This window comes from Sorex araneus, chromosome 11 (genome assembly GCF_027595985.1).
Source record: "Sorex araneus isolate mSorAra2 chromosome 11, mSorAra2.pri, whole genome shotgun sequence".
In the NCBI taxonomy this organism is placed as follows: domain Eukaryota; kingdom Metazoa; phylum Chordata; class Mammalia; order Eulipotyphla; family Soricidae; genus Sorex; species Sorex araneus.
This window is the reverse complement of record NC_073312.1, coordinates 43014030-43034964: the sequence shown is the minus strand read 5'-3', so window position 1 is coordinate 43034964 and position 20935 is coordinate 43014030. Positions and strand designations below refer to the sequence as shown.

Genomic DNA, 20935 nt, shown 5'->3' with positions numbered 1-20935 from the left:
CTAAAAAATTCTTTTGAAAAGCCTTTGAGTTAGTATAAAATGGTGTCTAATGAACATTTCAATCAGATAATAAGAGATTACTGACTAGGTACCACATTAACTGGGTCTAGCGTCACAATGATAAAAAAAGTAATTGTCTTCTGAAGCATCAAATAGTCTGTTGTGGTAAGTGTCAGAAAAGAAGTGAACAAAGTTGAAATGTGAGTGATGTTTCCAAGATGTCCCAGAAGGAAATATTTAATGATTATCATTCGTTTAAAAAGTAGTGGAGTGCTGGCTTGAATAGCACATACACTTTAAAAAAAAAAGTGAAAGTAGTTGACATTCGATATTGGAGGAAGTGTGAGGAGTAGGGTAAGAGGTGGCAAGGAAAGAATGTTCCCTGTGAAGCCTGACTTCCTGTTTACAATAAATAAGTTCTATACCATAATCTGAATCCTAGAATATTTTCTTATAAGAACATTATACAAAAAGCAGTTAGTTATGCTTTCCTTTAAAAAATTTTAATCTGGAGGAATGTGTCCATAAGTTCCTGACACCAATGCTGAAATTTGCATGATTCCAGTAGAGAAGAATGCAGATATGCCAGGAATAGCTAATAATAGATTTTTTTAGTTTCAATATGTTACAGATTCTGATATTTGAATAAACTTCCACCTTAAAAGTCTAAAACAACAAAGCAATCATTGGATGGGGTTTGGGTTTGGTGGTTTTATTTTTTTCTCTTTGGACTGTTCAAAACAAACTTACCTTTGTACATTTTTGCTCTGGTCATGAACAAGTCATTCAAATTATGGAAATAGAACAATTTTCTAAGGGATGGCATAATTACTGAATTTAATATTTTGCATATTGTGTGCTAATCCCTTTATAAAGAAGTATGACTTTTTTGAGAATAATTACTACTACTTTCCAGAGGAGCCCATATATGGTCATATATATGACTGAGAACCATGTATTTTCTGGAGTTCATGATCAGTTCTATGGGGTCGTAAGTTCTGTTTTAAAATGATCAAATTAGACATATTCTGCTAAAAATATCCAGAACATTAGAACTTGTTTTACCAAAAGAGATTGACTGCAGTGTCTGAAGGCAGATGCTCTTCTATTTGCCCTAATTCAAATACCAGAGTGCCTACTCCACTTGGAACTACAAATTACTTTTTTTTCCCCCATGGTTTACAAAGTTGTCATCATTGAGTTTCAGTCATTCAGTGTTCCAACACCCATCCCTTCACCAGTATACATTATCCACCACAAATGTGCCCAGTTTTCCTACCACTTCCTTACCCCCAGTCTGCCTTTATGGCAGACTTTCTTTCTCCCTTTCCTTCTTCCCCTCCCCCCGTATTTTTCATTTTAGGCACTGTGATTTGCAGTACTGTTACTGAATGGTTACTGTGCATATCACTACTTCCTTTGAGTACTGATCATTTCCAGCTATCATTTTCATAGTGGTCCCATCTCTGTCCTAACTGTACTACCTTGCCACTTGTGGCAAGCATCCTACCATGGATCAGTTCTCCTGGCCCTCCTCTCTGTTGTCTTAAAAATTAACTATTAAAGTCAGTGTACTTAAGAAGATGAAATCCTCCATCTCAGTACATGGTGTACTTAGTGTAGCACTCAAAATGGAAGTCAGCTTTCAGGAAAAAATAAAAGCAATGACATTAAGAATTTCTCTCTTCTGAAGCAATCTGAGAAGACGGAAGTTATTCTGGTATTTGCACTTAATAACAGCAAAAGGAGAATCTGTAGCACTGTCGTACCATTGTTCATCGATTTGTTAGAGAGGGCACCAGTAGTGTCTCCATTGTGAGACTTCTTGTAACATTTTTTTTTTGGCATAGCGAATACGCCACAGGTGGCTTGCCAGGCTCTGCCATGCTGGTGGGATACTCTCGGTAGGTTGCCAGGCTCTCCGAGAGGGACAAAAGAATTGTAGCTTGCTGGGCTCTCCAAGAAGGATGAAGAAATTGAACCTGGGTCGGCCACATGCAAGGCAAATGCCCTACCGGCTGTGCTATCGCTCCGGTCCTTACTATTAGTATGGGAAGAAAATAATCACTGCTAACTGTTCTATCCAGTCAAGCACTAACTAGTGATGAAACAAACACTGGTATTATTTTTCTGAAGGCATTTTGGTGGTACTTAATACCACAAAAATAAAATCCTTTGGTTCAACAGTCCTTATTTTAAGGAAATATTAGGAGCTGGAGAGACAGTATAGACGGTAGAACAGTTACTTTGCAACTTGTTTTAGATCCCTGTAGACCTGAATTGGATCCCAGGCAAGGCATATGGTCCCCAGAGTTTCACCAGGAGTGATCTCTAAGCAGAGAGTCAGGAGTTAAGCTCTGAGCACCTCCAGGTGTAGCTCAACAACCAACAAATAAAAGAAATATACACACATATATTAAACCATTCAGAGACTTATCAGTGAGGGTATTCTTACATTAAATTTATAAAAGCCAGAAACTAGAGAAAAAAAAAAGACTCAACAACAGATTGATTTAAGACGAGCACTGTCTTAGTGAGAAAAAGATTCACTTTTTGCTATCAGTCTTTCTCTGTTGAAAACAAATGACACAATAATTGTTAGCAAAATTTATTAAAGCTAATTTTAGGGCTATCTGGCAGGAATTTTTTCCCCCTCTTATATGTGCTACCTACATAACTATTGACTAGTTTAAATCTACCATCATAATCTATAACATAGTCAATAGTTTAAAGCTAGTAAGGTTGTAATTTGGAGAAAAGATCTCTGAGATAAGGAATACAACCTATCCTCTACTAATATACTGAGATATGAACATTTAACAAGAAGTACATATTTGTGACGTCAGGATTCCTGGGGGACCAGAACAGCAGGTAGGGCGCTTCATACAGCTGACCTGGGGTTCTATCCCCAGCACCCTCTCTGATCACCAGAGCCCCACCAGGAATGATCCCTGAATGCAGAGCCAGAAGTCAGTCCTGAACACCAGTGGTTGTCACCAAAAAATATAAATAAGTAAAAAAAAAACCAATTCTATCAAGAGCATCCTTAACATAACATACTAGAAAAGTTTTCAAAAAGCAGGCATGAAAACATGGGGAATGCAGGGCACTAAAAACCTTACTGAATTCATCCAACTTTATTCTCTTTCTCCTAAACAATCAAAGAAAGAATAATATCATATGCAGTAGCCACACCTCTGTGAAGTCATATTGTGCCCCAAACATAGGTTTTAACATTCAACAAGGTTTTACAGTCTTACTTGCTATGTCCAGCCAGCATTAAATCATTTTTTTTTCTAATCAAATTTGTATTGGCATTCTCTTTTTCTGGGCACATGAATTTAGAAACATTTTTATTTTTATTTTTTTAAAAGCCATCTTTATTTTTTTTTAATTTTTTTTTTAATTTTTTGCTTTTTGGGTCACACCCAGCGATGCTCAGGGGTTACTCCTGGCTTTGCACTCAGGAATTACTCCTGGCAGTGCTTGGGGGACCATATGGGATGCCGGGGATCGAACCCAGGTCGGCCGCGTGCAAGGCAAATGCCCTACCCGCTGTGCTATCGCTCCGGCCCCTAGAAACATTTTTAAGACATCTAATGTTAATAGTTACCAGTGAACCCTTTTATAATGGCTGCCTAATAAGGTACAGTGTCAGATGGGCACAAATTTCCACACTAGCTCTGTATGCCTAGAATATGAGGACAACTCACCTTAGTATTCTAGAGTGGTTTTATATAGTTACTCAACATGGTGAAATTAGGACACTATTAGAAAGATTGCTAGAGATCTTAGTTTGCTCATTAGTTGTGTTCAATTTTTCACATTTTGCAATGTGTTTAATTTTCTTTTAAATAGCATGTCTTAAAATCTGGTGTTTGGAATTTATGTTATTTTCCATTCATAATTTTTTAAATAATTGTCCTTGAATTTAAAGGATTATCTCAGTAATTTGATGCAGTAACTTACTGCAGAGTCTCCTGCACCCATGCCTGGCTGTCTTCACTGGGGCCCCTCAAAGTGGGGAGGGTTGAGTTTCCTTCCCCACCCCGAGCAGAGCCCCGGAAGCCAAAGACCTCCAGAACCCAGCCGCAACCATGCTCAAGACCACTCTCCACATGCTCAGATGAGCATCACACATGAAGGAACCAGCAGAGGAGACCAGGTGTGCAGGACCTGGGGCTGAAATCTCCAAGCCTGCTCAGATCCTGACGGGTCCTCCACTCAGATTCCCTTTTTTCCAGTAGCTAGGCAGTCACACCCACAAACTCCCAGTGCTGTGTAATCCTATCAATGGCCAACATCCAGAGACTATAAAACAAATCTCTCAGCCATGACCTCTTATTGTCTAGTTCTCCGTCTCAGAGAACCTGGCAAGCTACCAAGAGTATCCTACCCACACAGCAGAGCCTGACAAGCTCCACATGGTATACTGTATATGCCAAAAACAGTAACAATGACAGGTCTCATTCCCCTGACCCTGAAATAGCCTCCAATGCGGCACCGTTGAAAAGGATGAGTAAGGAGAGGCTGCTAAAATCTCAGGGCTAGGATGAATGGAGACACTATTGGCGCCCGCTCGAGCAAATTGATGAACAAGGATTACAGTGACAGTGAACTTTTACTGATGATTCAGAGTGCCACTTCCTGAAAGTATAAACAGGCTAGTCACACCCAGTGAAGTAGGTCATATGGGCCAAATGATTTCTCAGCAATACAGAATGACTCCCCAAAAAGATAATGGAAATTGAAAGAGAAACTACTAATGTTTTGGTATGGTCATAAGGAAAGTGAGGGATTAAGTTTGTTCAGTTGATCCTCCTTAAAGGAATTAACTGGAGAAAAACAATAACACTCTTCCCAGCTAGAAATAACCATGTCTAAAAATAACACGTTGATGGTCAGAGGCAGAGGGTTGAAGCCATAAGAGATCTAGTAGTAGAAAGTCTATAGTTCTACAGACCTTTGAACAGGGAATGCTGGAAGTACGGTTATTTCCCTTACTGTTGCTTGGGGAATTTAGGGCCCAAATTCAGCCTTTATCTTCACAAGTCACTTCACATTTTAATTCTGTGAGGTACCATAGAGTTAAAATGTGAGAAATATCACTCAGGTGCTATGAAAGCATTATCCAGGCTGATTGTTTTAGGGAAAGGACAGTTGTGCCAAGTGACTTCAGGACCATAAGTACCTATTTGCCAGCACATAAGAGTTAGATTCTCTATTTTATGAAGTGGGAAGGCAGTTTCCATATACATCACAGGATGTATTGACCTAATTTGCAGAGAACCTGGCTGCCTCTGCCTGCAAACAAAATGTGCATAATTGTTTTTATGCTCACAAATCATCCTCCCCATGAGGAAAAAGATGAGAATATGATTACCTGTGTCGTGAATTGTAGGAGAGTCATTTTAAAAGTTGGGGAAACTATGACAAGGTTTTTTACTTATATTTTGAGAGAATAAGTCGGTGTTTGGTAGCAAATTACAGTGACGTATATAATGTTAAAGGTAACTTACTTAAGGAAAGCAGGTATGGAGAGAAATTACATCAAAACGCTATGCTATATTCCTGATCTTGAAACCCACTGGGACGATTTGGTGAAGTAGAACTTGACTCTACCCTGTGTTCTTTGACACATCTCCAAGTGGAAAGGGACGAAGTCTTCAAAGGCTGTGGAGCCCCGACATGCTGAGTCAACAGTGACATCAGGGTTAGAGTTTACTTCAGGATGCAGAATTCTGGCCACACCTCACATATCCACCCTGTCCTGGGAGTGCTAGATATGGGGCGTGTGAATGTTGAAAGATGACATTTCTGGGAAGCCTACCTACTAGGAAACCTGCAAGGTCAGAATAGACACAGATAAACAGGATTTATCGGAGCCCTGCCTTTGGTTCTCCAATCTGGAGTTCCGGCTTTCCCATTCCTTTTTCTGCCCAACACTCTTGTTATACTGGTTGTCATCCACTACCTGTGGTGGCTCTGGTGCCAGTCATTTGGACCTCAATTTCTAGTATGCCCCTAAATTCTGGCAAATTCTTTATTAGAACCATCCCATATACTTGAGCACAATGGTGCGTTTTTTTGTTTTTGTGTTTGTGTTTTAGAGTCAAATAGTTGAAAGCTGTGTATGTCCCTTTCCCACAATTGGCTACCTAATTACTTTAGCACAATAGGACACTTTAACATGTTCATCAAAAGAATCTGTTCCTCTCCAGCCACTATTTCACTGAGGAACAGAAACAAGTTGAGTCCAGGCTCACACAGCTAAAATGCATCAGAATGCTGGTTTTAAAACTGGAATCATGTGACTAGAGCTTATGTGTTTAGCAAGTGGAGGATGTAGGCCGATAGAAATTGAGAGCTCTGGGTACCATGGGGTGGGCTTGATAAAAACGGAGAACAGAAGGCCAGAGAAAGCAGAAAAAATGCCAAGTGACTTCATAGGTAGTCTGGCAACAACATGGTAATAATAGTATAGAATAGGTTGGAAAGTACTGGAATAGAATACAATCTCTCGGGTTCTCTTGTAGAGTGAAGTAGACGTGACATTCTGGCCTTTCATATTGCTAGCGTCAGAACAAGGCATGTGTAAGTCACAAGAGTTGTGAGTCAACAATTGAGGGTGAGGGGTAGGTTTCACATTCACATATTAGCACTAAGGGGATCAAAAAAAGGGGTAAAGACAGAGCCCAAAGTTACCAGCCTGACACTAGCAGCAAAATCAAAAGGTCAGGAAGTTCAGTTTAATTGTAAAATCAGGAAGCTACCATTTGGGGGTATAATTCAGAGGTATCAAGAGCTCATCAATGCTGTGGGTTATTTTCAACTATTAACTCTCAGAAGGATAAATTCCCAGAAAAGAGCAATGCAGAATCTCCTGCCCCCGTGCCAGGCTGTCTTCACCAGGGCTCCCTCAGAGGGGGGCGGGTTGAGTTTCCCTCCCCACCCCAAGCAGAGTCTCAGCAGCCAGAAACCTCCAGAACCCAGCCGCAGCCATGCTCAAGGCCACTCTCCACATGCTCGGATGAGCCTCACCCATGAAGGAACTGGCAGAGAAACCCAGGTATGCGGGACCCATGGCTGAGAACTCCAAGCCTACTCAGATTGGGACCGGGCCTCCTCCACTCAGATCCCCCATTTCCCAGTAGCTTGGCAGTCCCACCCACAAACTGCCCCCGGCACCATGTAATCGCATCAATGGCCAAGATCCAGAGACTATAAAACAAAGCTTCCGGAAGAGATCGATGAAGAATCTCGCACAGCAGAGCCTGGCATGCTGCCCATGGCGTATTCAATGTGCCAAAAACAGTAACAATAATGGACCTCATGCCCCTGACCCTGAACGCAACAGGGACAAATGGAGACATTGCTGGCGCCCGCTCAAGTAAATCAGTGAACAACGGGGTGACAGTGAACTCTCAGGGAACCAGCATCAAAAGAGAACCTCAACCTTGGGGACTGCTATAAAACTGGAGGGGGGGGGTAATTTGGAAAATGAGAAGAGTGTGTGTGTGTAGATAATTTGGAAAAATGAGAAAAGGAGTACACCATGGCACTTTTGGTGAGGTGAAAGAAAACTTTCCCTGTTGCAAGATGGATTTAAATGCTTGTCCATGTAGTGCTAGGAGGATTAAAGGACCACAGGCTCTCCATTTTCAGCTGATAGGCAATTTGATAGGGAAATGAGAAAGTTTCTTCTAATCAATTACAGGGTCTGTAAAACACCTTTGGGAAACAACTAAGTGGCCAGGAGTGAAGTGTTAGATGCTAAGTGACCTTAGAAATCATAAAAACTTTTACTTTTTTTCTTCTAAGGAGTTCTAAGGAGTAGGAACTTTTTTTCCTCAGTAAGACAGCCAACTTTTCAGAATCATCTTTAGAAATTATTCAAAGCCACAATTGGATTATTTTTATACCCAAACTGCATATTCTTAAAACTAACAGGTGTTCCTGTTAAAATGCTGCTCATTTTCACCTCTCTCAGCTCAACATGAGATTTCAGATATTCTAAAAAGCCATAGGTGTTTCTTCCTTTTTTAAAGTAAGTTGACAGCTATCTTTGAAAAAGAAAAAGAAAAAAGCATGTGAAAATCTGTGAATGGTGATTGTCTCTGGGAAGGAGAGTTCTGGGTGGCACTTTCACTTTTTTCCCTGATTACTTAATAAGGGCATGCGTTGCTTAATAATTTTCATAAGCATTTTAAAAGCAGGTAGAATTTGGCATCTGATTCTATTCTGATTAAAAATTTGGTCCTAGAAACACCTGGAAAACTGTGAATTGCATGTGTGAGTGTGTAAGAAACAGAACCCCTAAGATAGAGCAGTTCTTTCTGCACTTGGCTAAGCAGTGCCCTTGGGACTCTTCTTCGGTGAGAAAAAAAAAAGCTGTAGAGAGAACTGAACATCTATTTCTGATTGCACAACTGAGTTGCCAAGGGACCTGGGAAAATGACCCAAGTCCTCACATAATTGGACATGGATCCAGATGAATCTTTCCCTTCACTGGTCCAGAATCATCATTTCTGCATCACTGCTTAGTAATTGTTCCTTAAGATTTGACCTAATCCCTGACTCTCTACGAAGTAGTTTGTTCTTTTCCTCTATGATGATGTTTTGCCAAAAGCCATAACAAAAAATACTCCAACACAAATGGGTGGTTGTTATAACAGGTAACAATTCATATACAGCTAAAGATTGCCTAGTTACCTCAGTGATAATACCCCAGATAACCCAGATTTTTTAAAAAAGAAGGTTAAAGGTATGGTTAGTCCTTGATATGGAGCATATGTTAACCCTCTTCTTAGAAAGCATCTTCAGGAAACTGCTGACTGTACAGACCTCTATCATACAACCTAACAACAGCATGCCAACTGCTAATTTGCAGCCTCATCATTGATGTCACCCTCTTCTGAACACCCTTCATCAATTCCGGAGTTTTCCTTGATGAACTCCCAGATCTTACTGTCCCTGTCCTCTGTGGTGATGGGCTTCCCAGCATAGCACTGAGGTTCAGAACACAGGCTGGAAAGAGAATCAGAATGGAGGTGCCATGTGACAATAGCACACAGCACATGGTCTTTGAGCCCAGCAACCTCAACCAATTTTATGTGGGTTGGTTTTGATATTTTTTTGTGAAGTCATAAAACCATACAAGCTATCAGGCTACTTATTTATTGCCAGAAATGACTAAGCTTGTGATTTCAGTTCTTCTAACTGGAGCAAAAAAGGAGGTCGAGTCGGGGTGCCACAATCTGAATGGCTGCCAGGACCCAGGAAGACCCTGGAGAGTTGAGCCAGATGCTGGCTTCTAATGTGCCCTTCCCAGCTGAGAATCAGAGCTTTTGCCTTGGCAGGCAGGGCACACTTAGTAAGGCAATGGACAGTTGGACATGATGCCGCAAGGGGAAACAGTGCACAGCTGCCTCCACTAACAGAGAGATCGTGAGACAAAATATTCTGTGCCTTCTGTGCCCTGGGTTAAGCACATGTCATCCTCTGTCCAATAGATAGTCAATGGCAGATTTTTCCCCAAAGCTACCCTTATAAAATGTTCCCTCCATGCTTTTTCTCAGGCTGACCTTATACCTTGCCTATTCGTTTCATCACTTTCTTAAACAGCCATCAAGTTCTAGTGCACTGTCCTATAATAAGAGTTCATCTTGTTGCAGGCAGCGTATTTTGAGTGTGTACTCATCTAGACCTACCCATTGAACATATGGGAAGCAACTTTGAAGACATTCAATGCAAGTTCAGTGGCAAACATGGCAAACATATGGTGGAGTAAGAACTTGAACTTCAAGTTAGTACTGTGAGGTTGTCAGAGTTCAGGCTTTGTTTCTCCGCTTTACTCAAGACTCTTCCCTGTGGCTTTGTAAAGGAGTTTGTGATCCTGGGGGCTGGAGCAATAGTACAGCAGGTAGGGCGTTTGCCTTGTATGCAGCTGACCTGGGTTCGATTCCCAGCATCCCATATGGTCCTCTGAGCACCACCAGGGGTGATTCCTGAGTGTAGAGCCAGGAGTAACCCCTGTGCATCGCCAGGTGTGACTCATAAAGCAAAAAGAAAAAAGAAAAAAAAAGGAGTTTGTGATCCTTCTATCTGGCACATCTATGAATAATCAGGAAGATGTGTCTGTGATGGAATTATTATTGACACTAAAAGTTAACGTTCAACTCTGAAAAGTGGTTCCTCCCTGGCAGAAGCTTCCTGCTCTGATCAGTGAGGCAGACCCTGGGAACTTTCAGGGCTTGGCCTTTTACAGTTGTATGACAGTTCACCAAATGCTCTAGCTTCTTGAAAAGCTGGTTTTTTCCTCTTGGGAGGGGCTGACTGTACCCTTTGTGAAAATTCCAAGGCTGCTGGCTCTCAGCCCATTGGGAAACGCCTCTTTACCGCTCTATAAATGTTTGAAGTGGGCCCAAGGGTGCACTTGTGTGGCTCAGCTGCTCCCCAAGTCGTGCGATTCCAGCCCTGCCACTATGAGGTTTCAAGTCCTCTGCAGCCTGCTCTGCCTCTTGCTTCTCTGCTTCTCCGTCTTCTCCGTGGAAGGTAAGACAGTCTTCAAGGGGGCTGTGCCCTGAGCAGGGATCCCGGTGTTGGGAAGGGTGGAGCTCAGGTGCCCTACAGGCAGTCCTGCATCCTAAACAGATGTGTTCTCCTATAAACCTGTGTGTCCCCAAGTTGTCTAGCAGCATCATGGGTCTGAAGCCCACAGGTCCCAGCTCTCCCAGCATACATGTAAGTTAAAGAAAGTGCTTAGCATGCAAGCATGCACCAGTGCAGCTAGATTGCTTCATGCTCTTAAATCCTACCTGGCTACAAATCTGAAGCTGCTCTTTTGGTCTTGTATCATGCCCGGAGTACAGTGAATTTAGGTTGAGTGAATACATAAACTACTCAGACTGAGCCTGAACATCTCCAAATTTTATGGGCAGTAAACTCCTGTGGCAGATGGCATGAGAAAGCTCATGATAGGGCACATGTTCATATTCAGAAGTGTGCAAGATGGACCTTCCGGCTATGTGGACATGCAACTTTGGCACTTTTGTCTGTCTGGATTGAGATAGCTTTCTCTTGCTTGACCCTCAAATACTTCCTACTTTCGGTTCTTTCCTTTCGTGGTTTTGGTTAACATTTATTAGAGTTGGGGATGCAGGACTATATAAGGTTGAAAAGCACCCATAATTCCATAACCCAATATTAGTCATTATGTTTCCTTTCAGTATTGCATTGCAAGCATTTATTATGATTGGTAAACCTTTATAGGTTCAGTGTTGTACCTTTTAATTTTGTCATTATCATTATCACCCAAATATTTAAATTATTCTAAAGGCATCAATACCAGGATATCAATAGCAATTATCTCCAAGCAATAAAATTTTAGGAAGTATTTGTTCACTGAGGTTTCAGCAATCAACATTGTCATATATATGATATGGAAAACTGATTAGAGTTCCTAATACACAATTCATAGCAATGCAGTGTATTAGATCTCTGACAAGTTAGAGGGTGCCTATGTTAATGACTGCCTTTATCAGAATTTTTTCTTATTTATTTAGGAATCTCTGGCAGAGTCTCCAATGCAGTGGTGACTTAGGTTTACCTTGCCTGGGAGAGACTGTACTGTGATGAATCTACATGCTTATATCTTTAGGAGGTTCACAACTTGACATGATTTTAGATGTGTAGTAAAAAGTATATGTATATACATGAAGCACTTACTTAGGATTATTTTCTATAGCTAAACTGTCCAAGAGGTGCAGGAGCGATAGCACAGCGGGTAGGGCATTTACCTTGCACGCGGCCGACCCGGGGTTCGATCCCCAACATCCCATATGGTCCCCCAAGCACCGCCAGGAGTAATTCCTGAGCTCAGGGCCAGGAATAACCCCTGAGCATCGCTGGGTGTGACCCAAAAAGCAAAAAATAAAAATAAAAATAAACTGTCCAAGAAAGTTCACTATCTAAGGAAAGACGTCCAGGTCATGTTGCTGAAGTTTCACTCAGGCAGGAAAACAAGGCGCAAATGTGGGGCAAGCATGTCTCCCCATGCCAGTTGTATTAGGAACAAGAAACGGCTCTTTCCCGGGGCCATACTGTTGCCTAGAGCCTTGATTGGAAGCTCGCTCAGTGGGCCCCCTGATATCCCCAAATGTGCTAAGGGAGACCCACCCCTCTTTTTGTCTGCCTTTAGGAAGAAAGCATCCTAGGCGTCCGTCCAAGTCCTCAAGAATCAGCTGCTGCCCCAGGGTTGCTGGCCCTGTCGCAGGGACCCAGAAAGGTAAGGACCACCCTAATGGTAAAGAGAAGCTCTGGGGAGGCAGGAACAAGGCACTGTGTTCCGGCAACCCGGTGCTGATGAGGGAGCCGCAAACATGCGAGCTCAGCTTCATAGAGCTTCTAGTCAAGAGGGGGAAGGTGATCTTCCCCAAAGTCAACAAATAAATCATTCTGAGTGGACTGCATTCTGCCAAGGAAAAGAACAGGATAAATTTAAAAAAAAAACATACAAGATGTACCTCTACACTGCCAGAGGCATTAGAGCAGGCCTAAAGAAAGATGAGAAGCTAAAGGCTGGGGGCCGGGGAGGGGAGAAATGGTCAGGAGGTGCTCATGGTAGCTACAAACCAAGGTACAGATGACTCCAAGAGATGGCCCAGGAGGTGGGGCAACCAGCAGGTAGGTGGATACACAGGGTCAGAAGTTTACCAAGGTCAGAGTACCCCACAGACAGAGGCGGGTAGTTTCCATCCAAGCACCAGACTAAGCACAGAGCACAGCTGCATGCCAGGGTGTGGCCTAAAAGAGCAAAGATCTTCCACAGAAAAGGGGCATTGAGTGGTGAGGGAGACAGACGGGCCCAGGGATGGCTGCAGGAGTCAGTACCCAGGTAGGTTAACGCTTGCCCATTGCCTGATCTGGAGTGTCAGTGCAGGACTTCTGCTGACCTTTGGGAGGTGGGCCCAAGGGTCTGGGCCAGGCAGAATTCACAAGGAAAAACTTTTGAGCCCGGAAATAAACCTGGGCTGGAGACATTGTACAGCAGGGAAAGCACTTGTCTGCTACCAAAAGACCTGGGTTCGACCCCGGCACCACCAGGAATGATCCCTGAGCACAGAGCCAGGAGTAAGCCCTGAGCACAGCTGTGTGTGACCAAAACTCCAAAATAAACAAAACCCAGAATCTAGTCCCCAACTCTCTCTGGGGTCTCATGGTCCGCTTGCGGGGGTCCGAGAAGGCTACAGCCCTGCCTTCTCTATGGTTCTGGCCCTGGGAGCTTCTGGCCGGAGCCTGAGCCCCTGACCCCACTCCCGCTCCCAAGACGCTGGGGTGTGAAATGAGCGGGAGGGAGAGAGACTGCGCGGCCCTGCCTCAGGCCACATCTGCAGCAGAGGCAGCGGCTCCTTCCAAACTGGCATCACACCCAGCCAGGGCTGGATAAAAATAACCGGTTCTCACACGCTGACGCAGGAGTGTGAGGCGCCCAGTGGGACGGTGGGACGAGTGCACTGACTGCAGCTCTATCCGCACCCCTGCCAGGCCCCCACCTGGTTGAGGAAGAGTGTGCCCACATCCATGGAATTAACCTCCTCCACCAAGGAGGCAGCATGGGCCTTGCTCAGACATGGAGGCACTTCTACACACAGCTCAGATTCACACATGCACACACAGACACATTTGCACATACCTGACACCTGCACAGCATGCAAAAGGACATGTAGCCAGGTTAATCCCCTGTGTGCCAGCATGAAGCAACATTTAGTTCGCCATGTAATATTTTAAAGAAAAGCATCTAGATTTGTGGCTTTCATATTGATCTGGATCCTTACAGTTTACAGACTCTTAAAATTCAAGCGTAAGGAACTGGATGATAACACAAGAGCCGCCTGAACATTGCTGGGTATAACTCTGGAGGACCCTAGCACTGCCAGTGTGGCCAAAACAATCCTAGGTGCATCCTGGACCCCCGATATTGAACCCCATGTCCACTTGGCCTGGAACCACAAGTAACTTCCCCCCCCGGCCTTTTGAACCTTGGATATAAACTGCCCCCTTCCCTACCCATAGCCCACTACAAAAAAATAATAATAATAAAGATAATACTAATTGCAGGGATTTGAAAACAATTTAGAACAGGAAGAAGAACAAGAAGCATTTTTATTGGGTTCTTATCATGCAATCTTATTAGAAACTACTGGGGAATCATTGTAGCCATTTTACAGATGGGGAAACTGAAATGCAGAAGGCATTCATGCTCAGAGGCAAACTCAGGAACCTGGGTTTGTGCACCTCTTCCCCTTACAATGGTCTCTTTTATAGAGAGCAAGTTTCCTTGTGAGACTTCCTGAAATCATGAGCACGAAGTAACCCTGGGCTGGAATCTCTGCTTCCCCCCAGCCGACCTGGCCCTCAGCAAGTTGCCCAGCTGTCCAGCCCCAGTTTCTTCATCTGTAAAGGGATTTGATTATAGACTGGCCCTCACTGAGGAGTCTGTACCGTCACGACTATAAATTTGGCACTGAGTGCCCCCCAGATTATGCTCCAGTGTCCTGCTGTGGAGCAGAGCCTAGCCCTGCCAGAGCAGCGAAAGCAGGACGCCTGTGTTTTCCTCTCTGAGAATGGAGACTGGGTCTTGCCTGCCCAGGTTCCACCCTCTGGCTTCTGGGGCTGACAGCGATTGGACCAGGATCAGAAAGATGTAAGCCAGGCAAACACAGCACCTCCTATACTTCCTCTCCAGCCTCCTCTTTTTTTTTTCCATACAAACATGTTTACTTTAGTTTTATTTTTATTGTACCTCATTTAAAACTAATAGTACAACCGTGGGCATTTTCCTTCCTGTTGTGAATCATCTTGATAATGGGCAGGTTTTATCACCATGAAACATTGGCATTGTGGCGATACCATTACTAATTAACCATTTATCTATTAGGATAGCTAGATTCTTTTCACATTTTTTTCCTATTATCACAAACAAAACTGAAAATAATTACTGAATATATGAAGGTTTTACTTCTCTGTTGATTACTCTTCCCCCAAGTGAGACTGACTTGTCAAAGTAGCTAGCATTACTGAGACACTGTTTGGGTGGAGAGTGTTAGGTCTGGGGTGCAGGCCCTCTACTGAGGTCATCAGAAACAGGGCTCCTCAGCCCTCTACTCAAGGGGACACTGCTCTTGACCAAGCCAATTTAGTAGACAAGCCGCCTTCTGCCATTAAAATCAGATTTCTCCCTAATGGTTCTAGTGGACCCAGGACTAGTCATGTTTGCCTTCAAAGATGCTAGGAAGGAGAGTAAGATCTGACTCATCCTTTGGTTTAAGAATGGCTTGGGTGTTTGTAAGTGATCTTAATGGTTTCCTTTCTCCCCCACCCCTGGTTCTCTCGGCCACTTTGCCTCCTGTCTTGTCTCTCTTCTCTGCTTATTGCTTCTTCCCAGGACGCATTATGAAGATCTGTAGACCTTGCAAGTTGAAACCACAACCCCGCCGTTGGGTGGTACCTGGGGCACTCCCACAGGTGTGATGTTAGCAAAACAAGGCTTCAGACAGCTGAAATACCCCTACTTGGTATCCCAGGATCCCAGAAACCTTGATTTCCTCCCAGGATGCTCCTCACCAAAGCTGAATCTGATGTCAAAGTTCCTGAGAGCTGTGACCACAAAGAAAACCACAAGTTTCCTCCACTAAGGACATCATCTTCCTTTGTTGCACATTGGGATGGGCTAATGTCCTTGCTAGCTCTTAGAAGAGCTGACCAAACTCTTCAGCAAACTTAAACCTGGATTCAGATGGCAAAGCCTTAGAATGCCTGCCTGCCTTGCTCTAGTGGCCTTGGACAAATATTCAAGTTTCTCTGGGTTCCATGTTGGCTTCAGAAATTTAAAATCCAGTAAGAAAAAAATGTTCAAGGGAAAGCCCTTCAATCATAGGCTCCAACATAGTTCACTCCACCCTTTAGTCCAGGGTGGTGCACTGTTGGAGGGCTCGCCTCAGGCAGCAAGGGCTCAAGGAAAGTTCTGGAACTCTAGATCTTGGTCCTAATCATGCCACCAACCTTTAGAGGTTTTTAGCACTAGACCCAACCTGAGTTTTCTGAGAGTTAGGATTCCATCGTGAACTATTGCAGCGATAAATCCAGGTATTTCTGAGACCACTCAAAAGGATAGGTGCAGAGTATCAAATGCCCAAGAGCAACTGGCTGTCGAGGATGACGGAAGCTGGGCTCTGAGACACACCTAGCCCTTTAACTATGCTACCTGGGGAGCTCTGAAAGAATTCCTTTTCCTACCCTGCTGTGAATCTGCTGGAAAGAAAATTCAAACCACCAACCAAATAAATCACAAAATAAATTAAATGCACCGCCTTTCCTTGTTTGAGAAAGTCTGGGACAGAAGCCACAACATTCCACTAACTGCGCGCTTAGAATCACCTCCCAGCACAGTGTAATCGATGAGAGGGGGAAGATGAAGACCTAGAGGCAGTAGCACTGGGGCTTGGTCTTGCCCAACATACCTGAATTCAAATCTCAGTCCTACCCAGGATATTCTGTGTGACCCGGGCAAGGGAGATTCATGGGGCAGGTATGAGGCTCCAGCACCACGACTATAAATCAGCCACACAGTCAGGTATTGATACATCAAAGGGCTTGGCTCAGGGGAGGCGGGTACTTCCCTGTGCTAGCCTAAGGGAGTGTGTTTGCCCACTGGGAGCACAGAGCTGTAGGGATGAGGCTCAGAGGGCACAGATGGCTCCATGTAAGAGGCTTACACTTCAATTAAGCTCCTATCTAATCGGCTTCTGTCAGGGAGGTGAGAAGCCCCTCTCTCATGTGCCTAGCCAGGGCTGAGAATACTAGGCCCACCAGGAATGAGGTGGATGGTCTCTGGGGAAGCAGTCCCGGGGCAAGTCAGAAGACCTTCCCTCGTTCCAAGCCAGACCTTTCATTTCCCTTTCGAAAGCTTCATGTGTGAGTTTGTTCCCCATGGCAGGTAGTGGCCAGACTGTGCTGCATCCTCCTCAGACTCAGAGATGGAAACAGTCCTTGAGTCTGAAAACTGATCATTGCTTTCCAAGGCTATAAGCACAAGGTAAGAATGGAATAGAGCACAAAAGAGGGGGTGAAGTGACAAGGAGTTAGTGCTTCTTTCCTTTGTTTGGGGGCCACACCCAGAAGTACACAGGGGTTACTTCTGACTCTGCACTCAGGGTTCACTCCTAGTGGTGCTCAAGGGACAATATGGGGTGCAGGGGATCAAACCCAGACTGGCCTCATACAAACCACATGCCCTATGTGCTGCACTGTCATTCTGGTCCCTAAAGAGCTAGTGCATAGGTACATACCTGCCCATGCCCCCCGTGTGTGTGTGTGTGGGGGGGGTGTCTGGGGGTGGGAGATGCAGGGAAGATACAGTATGGGTTGGGCAGGGAGATTTAGTGTCTGAGGAAAATTCAGCCACCTCAGGGAACAAAGGGCAAGTGGAGGACAATCTGGGAACACAGGAGGATCTAGCACCTACTATTTGGATTTGATTCTGAAGGCAATGAAGAACCAGAGCTATGTCTAAGCAACAGAGCCCAGGTAAGGAAAGGAAACGGGAATGATCAGGGATTGGGACATGATCATGATCATGTCCCAATGATCCGGCACAGAGGGGCCGGAGGAGAGGGGTTCGAAACAACAGTGGAGTGGCCTTGCAGACTCGGGAGGAAGGTGGACAGTGGAGACAAGTCCACAGTGACTTCTCTGTGCTGTCAGAACTCACCCATCAAAAATGCCAGAGCTGAAGCTTCCTAATCCTTGTCCCTCCTCTTTAAAGGCCCTACACACTCCCCAGGGGGGGAAAAAAAAACCTAAACACATGTGCTTCAGAGTTAACCAGAAGACACAATTCATGGGCAACTTGTCAGAGCCTGAACTGAGTCCCTCCATAGGCGCAAGAAGCAGGAACCCCCAAACCTGTGGCTTCTGGAAGTAGTGCAGCGGGGAAAGACCAGACATGTAGGGCACACAGATCAAAGGAAGACACGGCCCTTGGAAAGAGTAAGGGTACCATCTCTGAGGGCTAGGATGCAGTGCCCACAGCTCTGCGCCGCCAGCTTGCAGGAGACAGTGCTATAAATAGACCAGCTTCGGGTGGCTGAGCAGACACCAGCCCCTCAGAATCCCAGGTCAATAGTGGGAAGTCTGAGAGAAACCCTGCCCCTGTCGTCCCACTGAGGAGAGGGGAGAAGCCTGAGACCCATCCCCAAGCAGACTTAAGAGATGCTGGTCGCAGCTGAAGGCCTACTCTCCTCAGAAGGCAGGCACTACTCCCCATGAAAACACTGGAAACATTCGCTCTCCCCACCCGTGTGATGCCAGCTCCAGAAATAAAACTGTGACTGACCTAGACTTTTCAAATTTTTCAGTGATGGGAGAATGTGGCCCTCAAGGGGGAGACTACCTCTTGAGGGAAGAGATAAAGACTATTCAAGGCTGTTATTAGTTTTCTTTGGGGACCGCACCCAAAGATGTTCAGGGGCCGGCCACTCCCAGTGCAGTACTCAGGACTCCCCAGGCTGTACTCAGGGGTCATGAGTTTTCCAGGGATCAAAGCTCCCATAAGTAAAATATGTGTGTCAGCACTTTTAGCCATTTTCTGCGCACCCCATCCTGACCCTGCTCCCCATTCAAGACTATTGGGTACAAAGAAAACCCAAACACCCAAACACCTGGAAGTGATTGTTAGTTATAAGACTGAAACTTTTTTTTGCAGGGGTTGGGGGGCACACCCAGTGATGATGAGGGCTATCTCCTGGCTCTGCACTTAGGAATTACTTCTGGCGGTTCCCAGTACCATATGAGATGCTGGGGACTGAACCTGGGTTTGCTGTACCAAGGTTCAGTTCTGTACTGAACTGTATAAGCACCAAGTTCAAGCACCAAGACTGAAACTCTTATCTTGCCCTAACGGACTTCTTGGACTCTCTGGACACTTCTTCAGCTTACAGCGTGGCAGTTAGGAAAGTATACAGTCTCTATGGCAACTAAAGGGGCTCATACTGCCTGTCTCGGTGGGAAGCTTGGTGTACTTAATAGAGTAGAACCCCCATCTCAGAAACTGACTTGTGTTCCAATGATGTGGACAAGTGCCCACTGTGTGACACCAGGGAGGCCAGATACCCTTTTGAAAACAAAACTAAGTGTACCTGCCCCAGAGTGAATGGAACATAGAGATGCCTGCTCTAAAATAGAAGCCAAATGGACACCCCAGATCTGTTTCCACCAAACGAAGAAGGTCAGACTAAAAGGCTCCTCTCCTCCTTCTCAACCCCTTTCAAGGTGGAGTACTTTGGCCTCTTTCATCCCCAGCTATTAACCTTTGTCTGGTAACATATATTTTATAATCTAGTGTGCACATCTGCTCTGATAATTGATATCAAAGCTTATCTTTGTACAAGCAAAGATCTCGGTTATCTCTGGCTGCATAATGTCCCTGCATGACCCCACATGGGACCCCACTAACTGACAGCCATTTTCTCTGCCTTGAAAAAGCATTATGGAACCACTGGGTGTGTCCCGGGCTCTGGTCTAATCTGGAGAGATGGCTTGACCTTGCCTGTTTACCAGCAGTCTGGTAACAGACTCCAGAGGCAACTGGCAGATTTGCTATCAACAGCTCCATTTCTGGAAAAGGTCTTGGCACTTATCTGCTGATTATTCTGTCAGACTGCACTGCCCCTCAGGACTTGCAGAGTGTGAATCAGAGGGTGGGAGGTGAAAAATAGCAAGAAAGTAAGAACTGAAAATGTCCTTTTATACATCAGAATGCAAGAGTTTTGTATGTTCAAGTCAATGCTTTAATATGCGATGGATGTAAATAAACATGTACCATAATCTCCACCATTCCGTATTACCTTTCATTCAATCACTAAAAACATCTCCATTTTATGCCTCGCTCAAAAGTCAATTCAGTTTATGCCCTTGATTATTCTAGTCTCAATTTGTGGATAGATGTATGGGTGAGTGCATGGAGAGAGAGAGAGAGAGAGAGAGAGAGAGAGAGAGAGAGAGGAGTGCCTGCCAAAGAGGTGATGGGTGCACCAGGAGGGAAACTGGGGACATTGGTGGTGGAAAATGTACACGGGTGAAGAGACAGGTGTTGGAACATTATATGACTGAACCCAGTCATGAACAACTTTCTAACTGTGCATTTCACTGTGATTCAATTTTTAAAAATTATTAATTAAAATTTAAAAATTAAAGAGTTCCAGCTCTAGAAGGGGACAACACAAAATGGTTATAGATCAAGACCCTCTATCTTTCACTGGCATTTTGAGCCTAGCCATATGGCTTACCCTCTCTGTGTCTTAACATCTTTATTCCTAAAGTAGAAACAATTACACCAGGAGAGGCTGCGGGTTATGTGAGAGAATATGAAGATATGAGTGAGAGTACACACACTTGGTTACACATACACCCATACATAAACACATGCACATACATGTACATACATACACACACACACACACACTGTGGAGAGTGCTCCTCCTCTGTTTCTCATCTCTGTCAAGTGAGTTAACTGAGTGTAATCATAACCTCGACCCACGTTTTAAGGAGAAGAGCAGACGAGACCCAGGGGGAGCTGACATTTTCTCAGCACACTGATATAGGCCCCCAGAAGCTGCGGCTCTGCCTCCAGCTTATTGGATGATCACCTCAGTCTCTTTGTCCCTCTGTAGAACATAGGTAATATCTTGGCTTTACTCCGAGTTTTGTCACACAAAGTGCAAGGGGAAAAAGTATACATGGTATTTTAATTTTTTCCCTGAAAACCACAATAAATATTTTTTTAACTTTTATTTATTTATTTATTATTGACTCAAAATGAGGTACACACTGTTACAAAGTTGTTCACGATTGGGTTTCAGTCTTATAATGTTCCAAC

General features: G+C 44.4%; 1 protein-coding gene across 1 annotated transcript; it reads left to right on the top strand.

Moving 5' to 3' along the window:
- Positions 1-10351: 10351 nt before the first annotated feature.
- GPR15LG (G protein-coupled receptor 15 ligand) lies at positions 10352-16281 on the top strand. The gene is made up of 3 exons (XM_055119621.1): positions 10352-10554; positions 12200-12286; positions 15446-16281. Exons 1-3 carry the CDS (start codon positions 10485-10487, stop codon positions 15529-15531), a joined length of 243 nt encoding a protein of 80 aa, XP_054975596.1. The 5' UTR covers positions 10352-10484; the 3' UTR covers positions 15532-16281.
- Positions 16282-20935: the final 4654 nt, after the last annotated feature.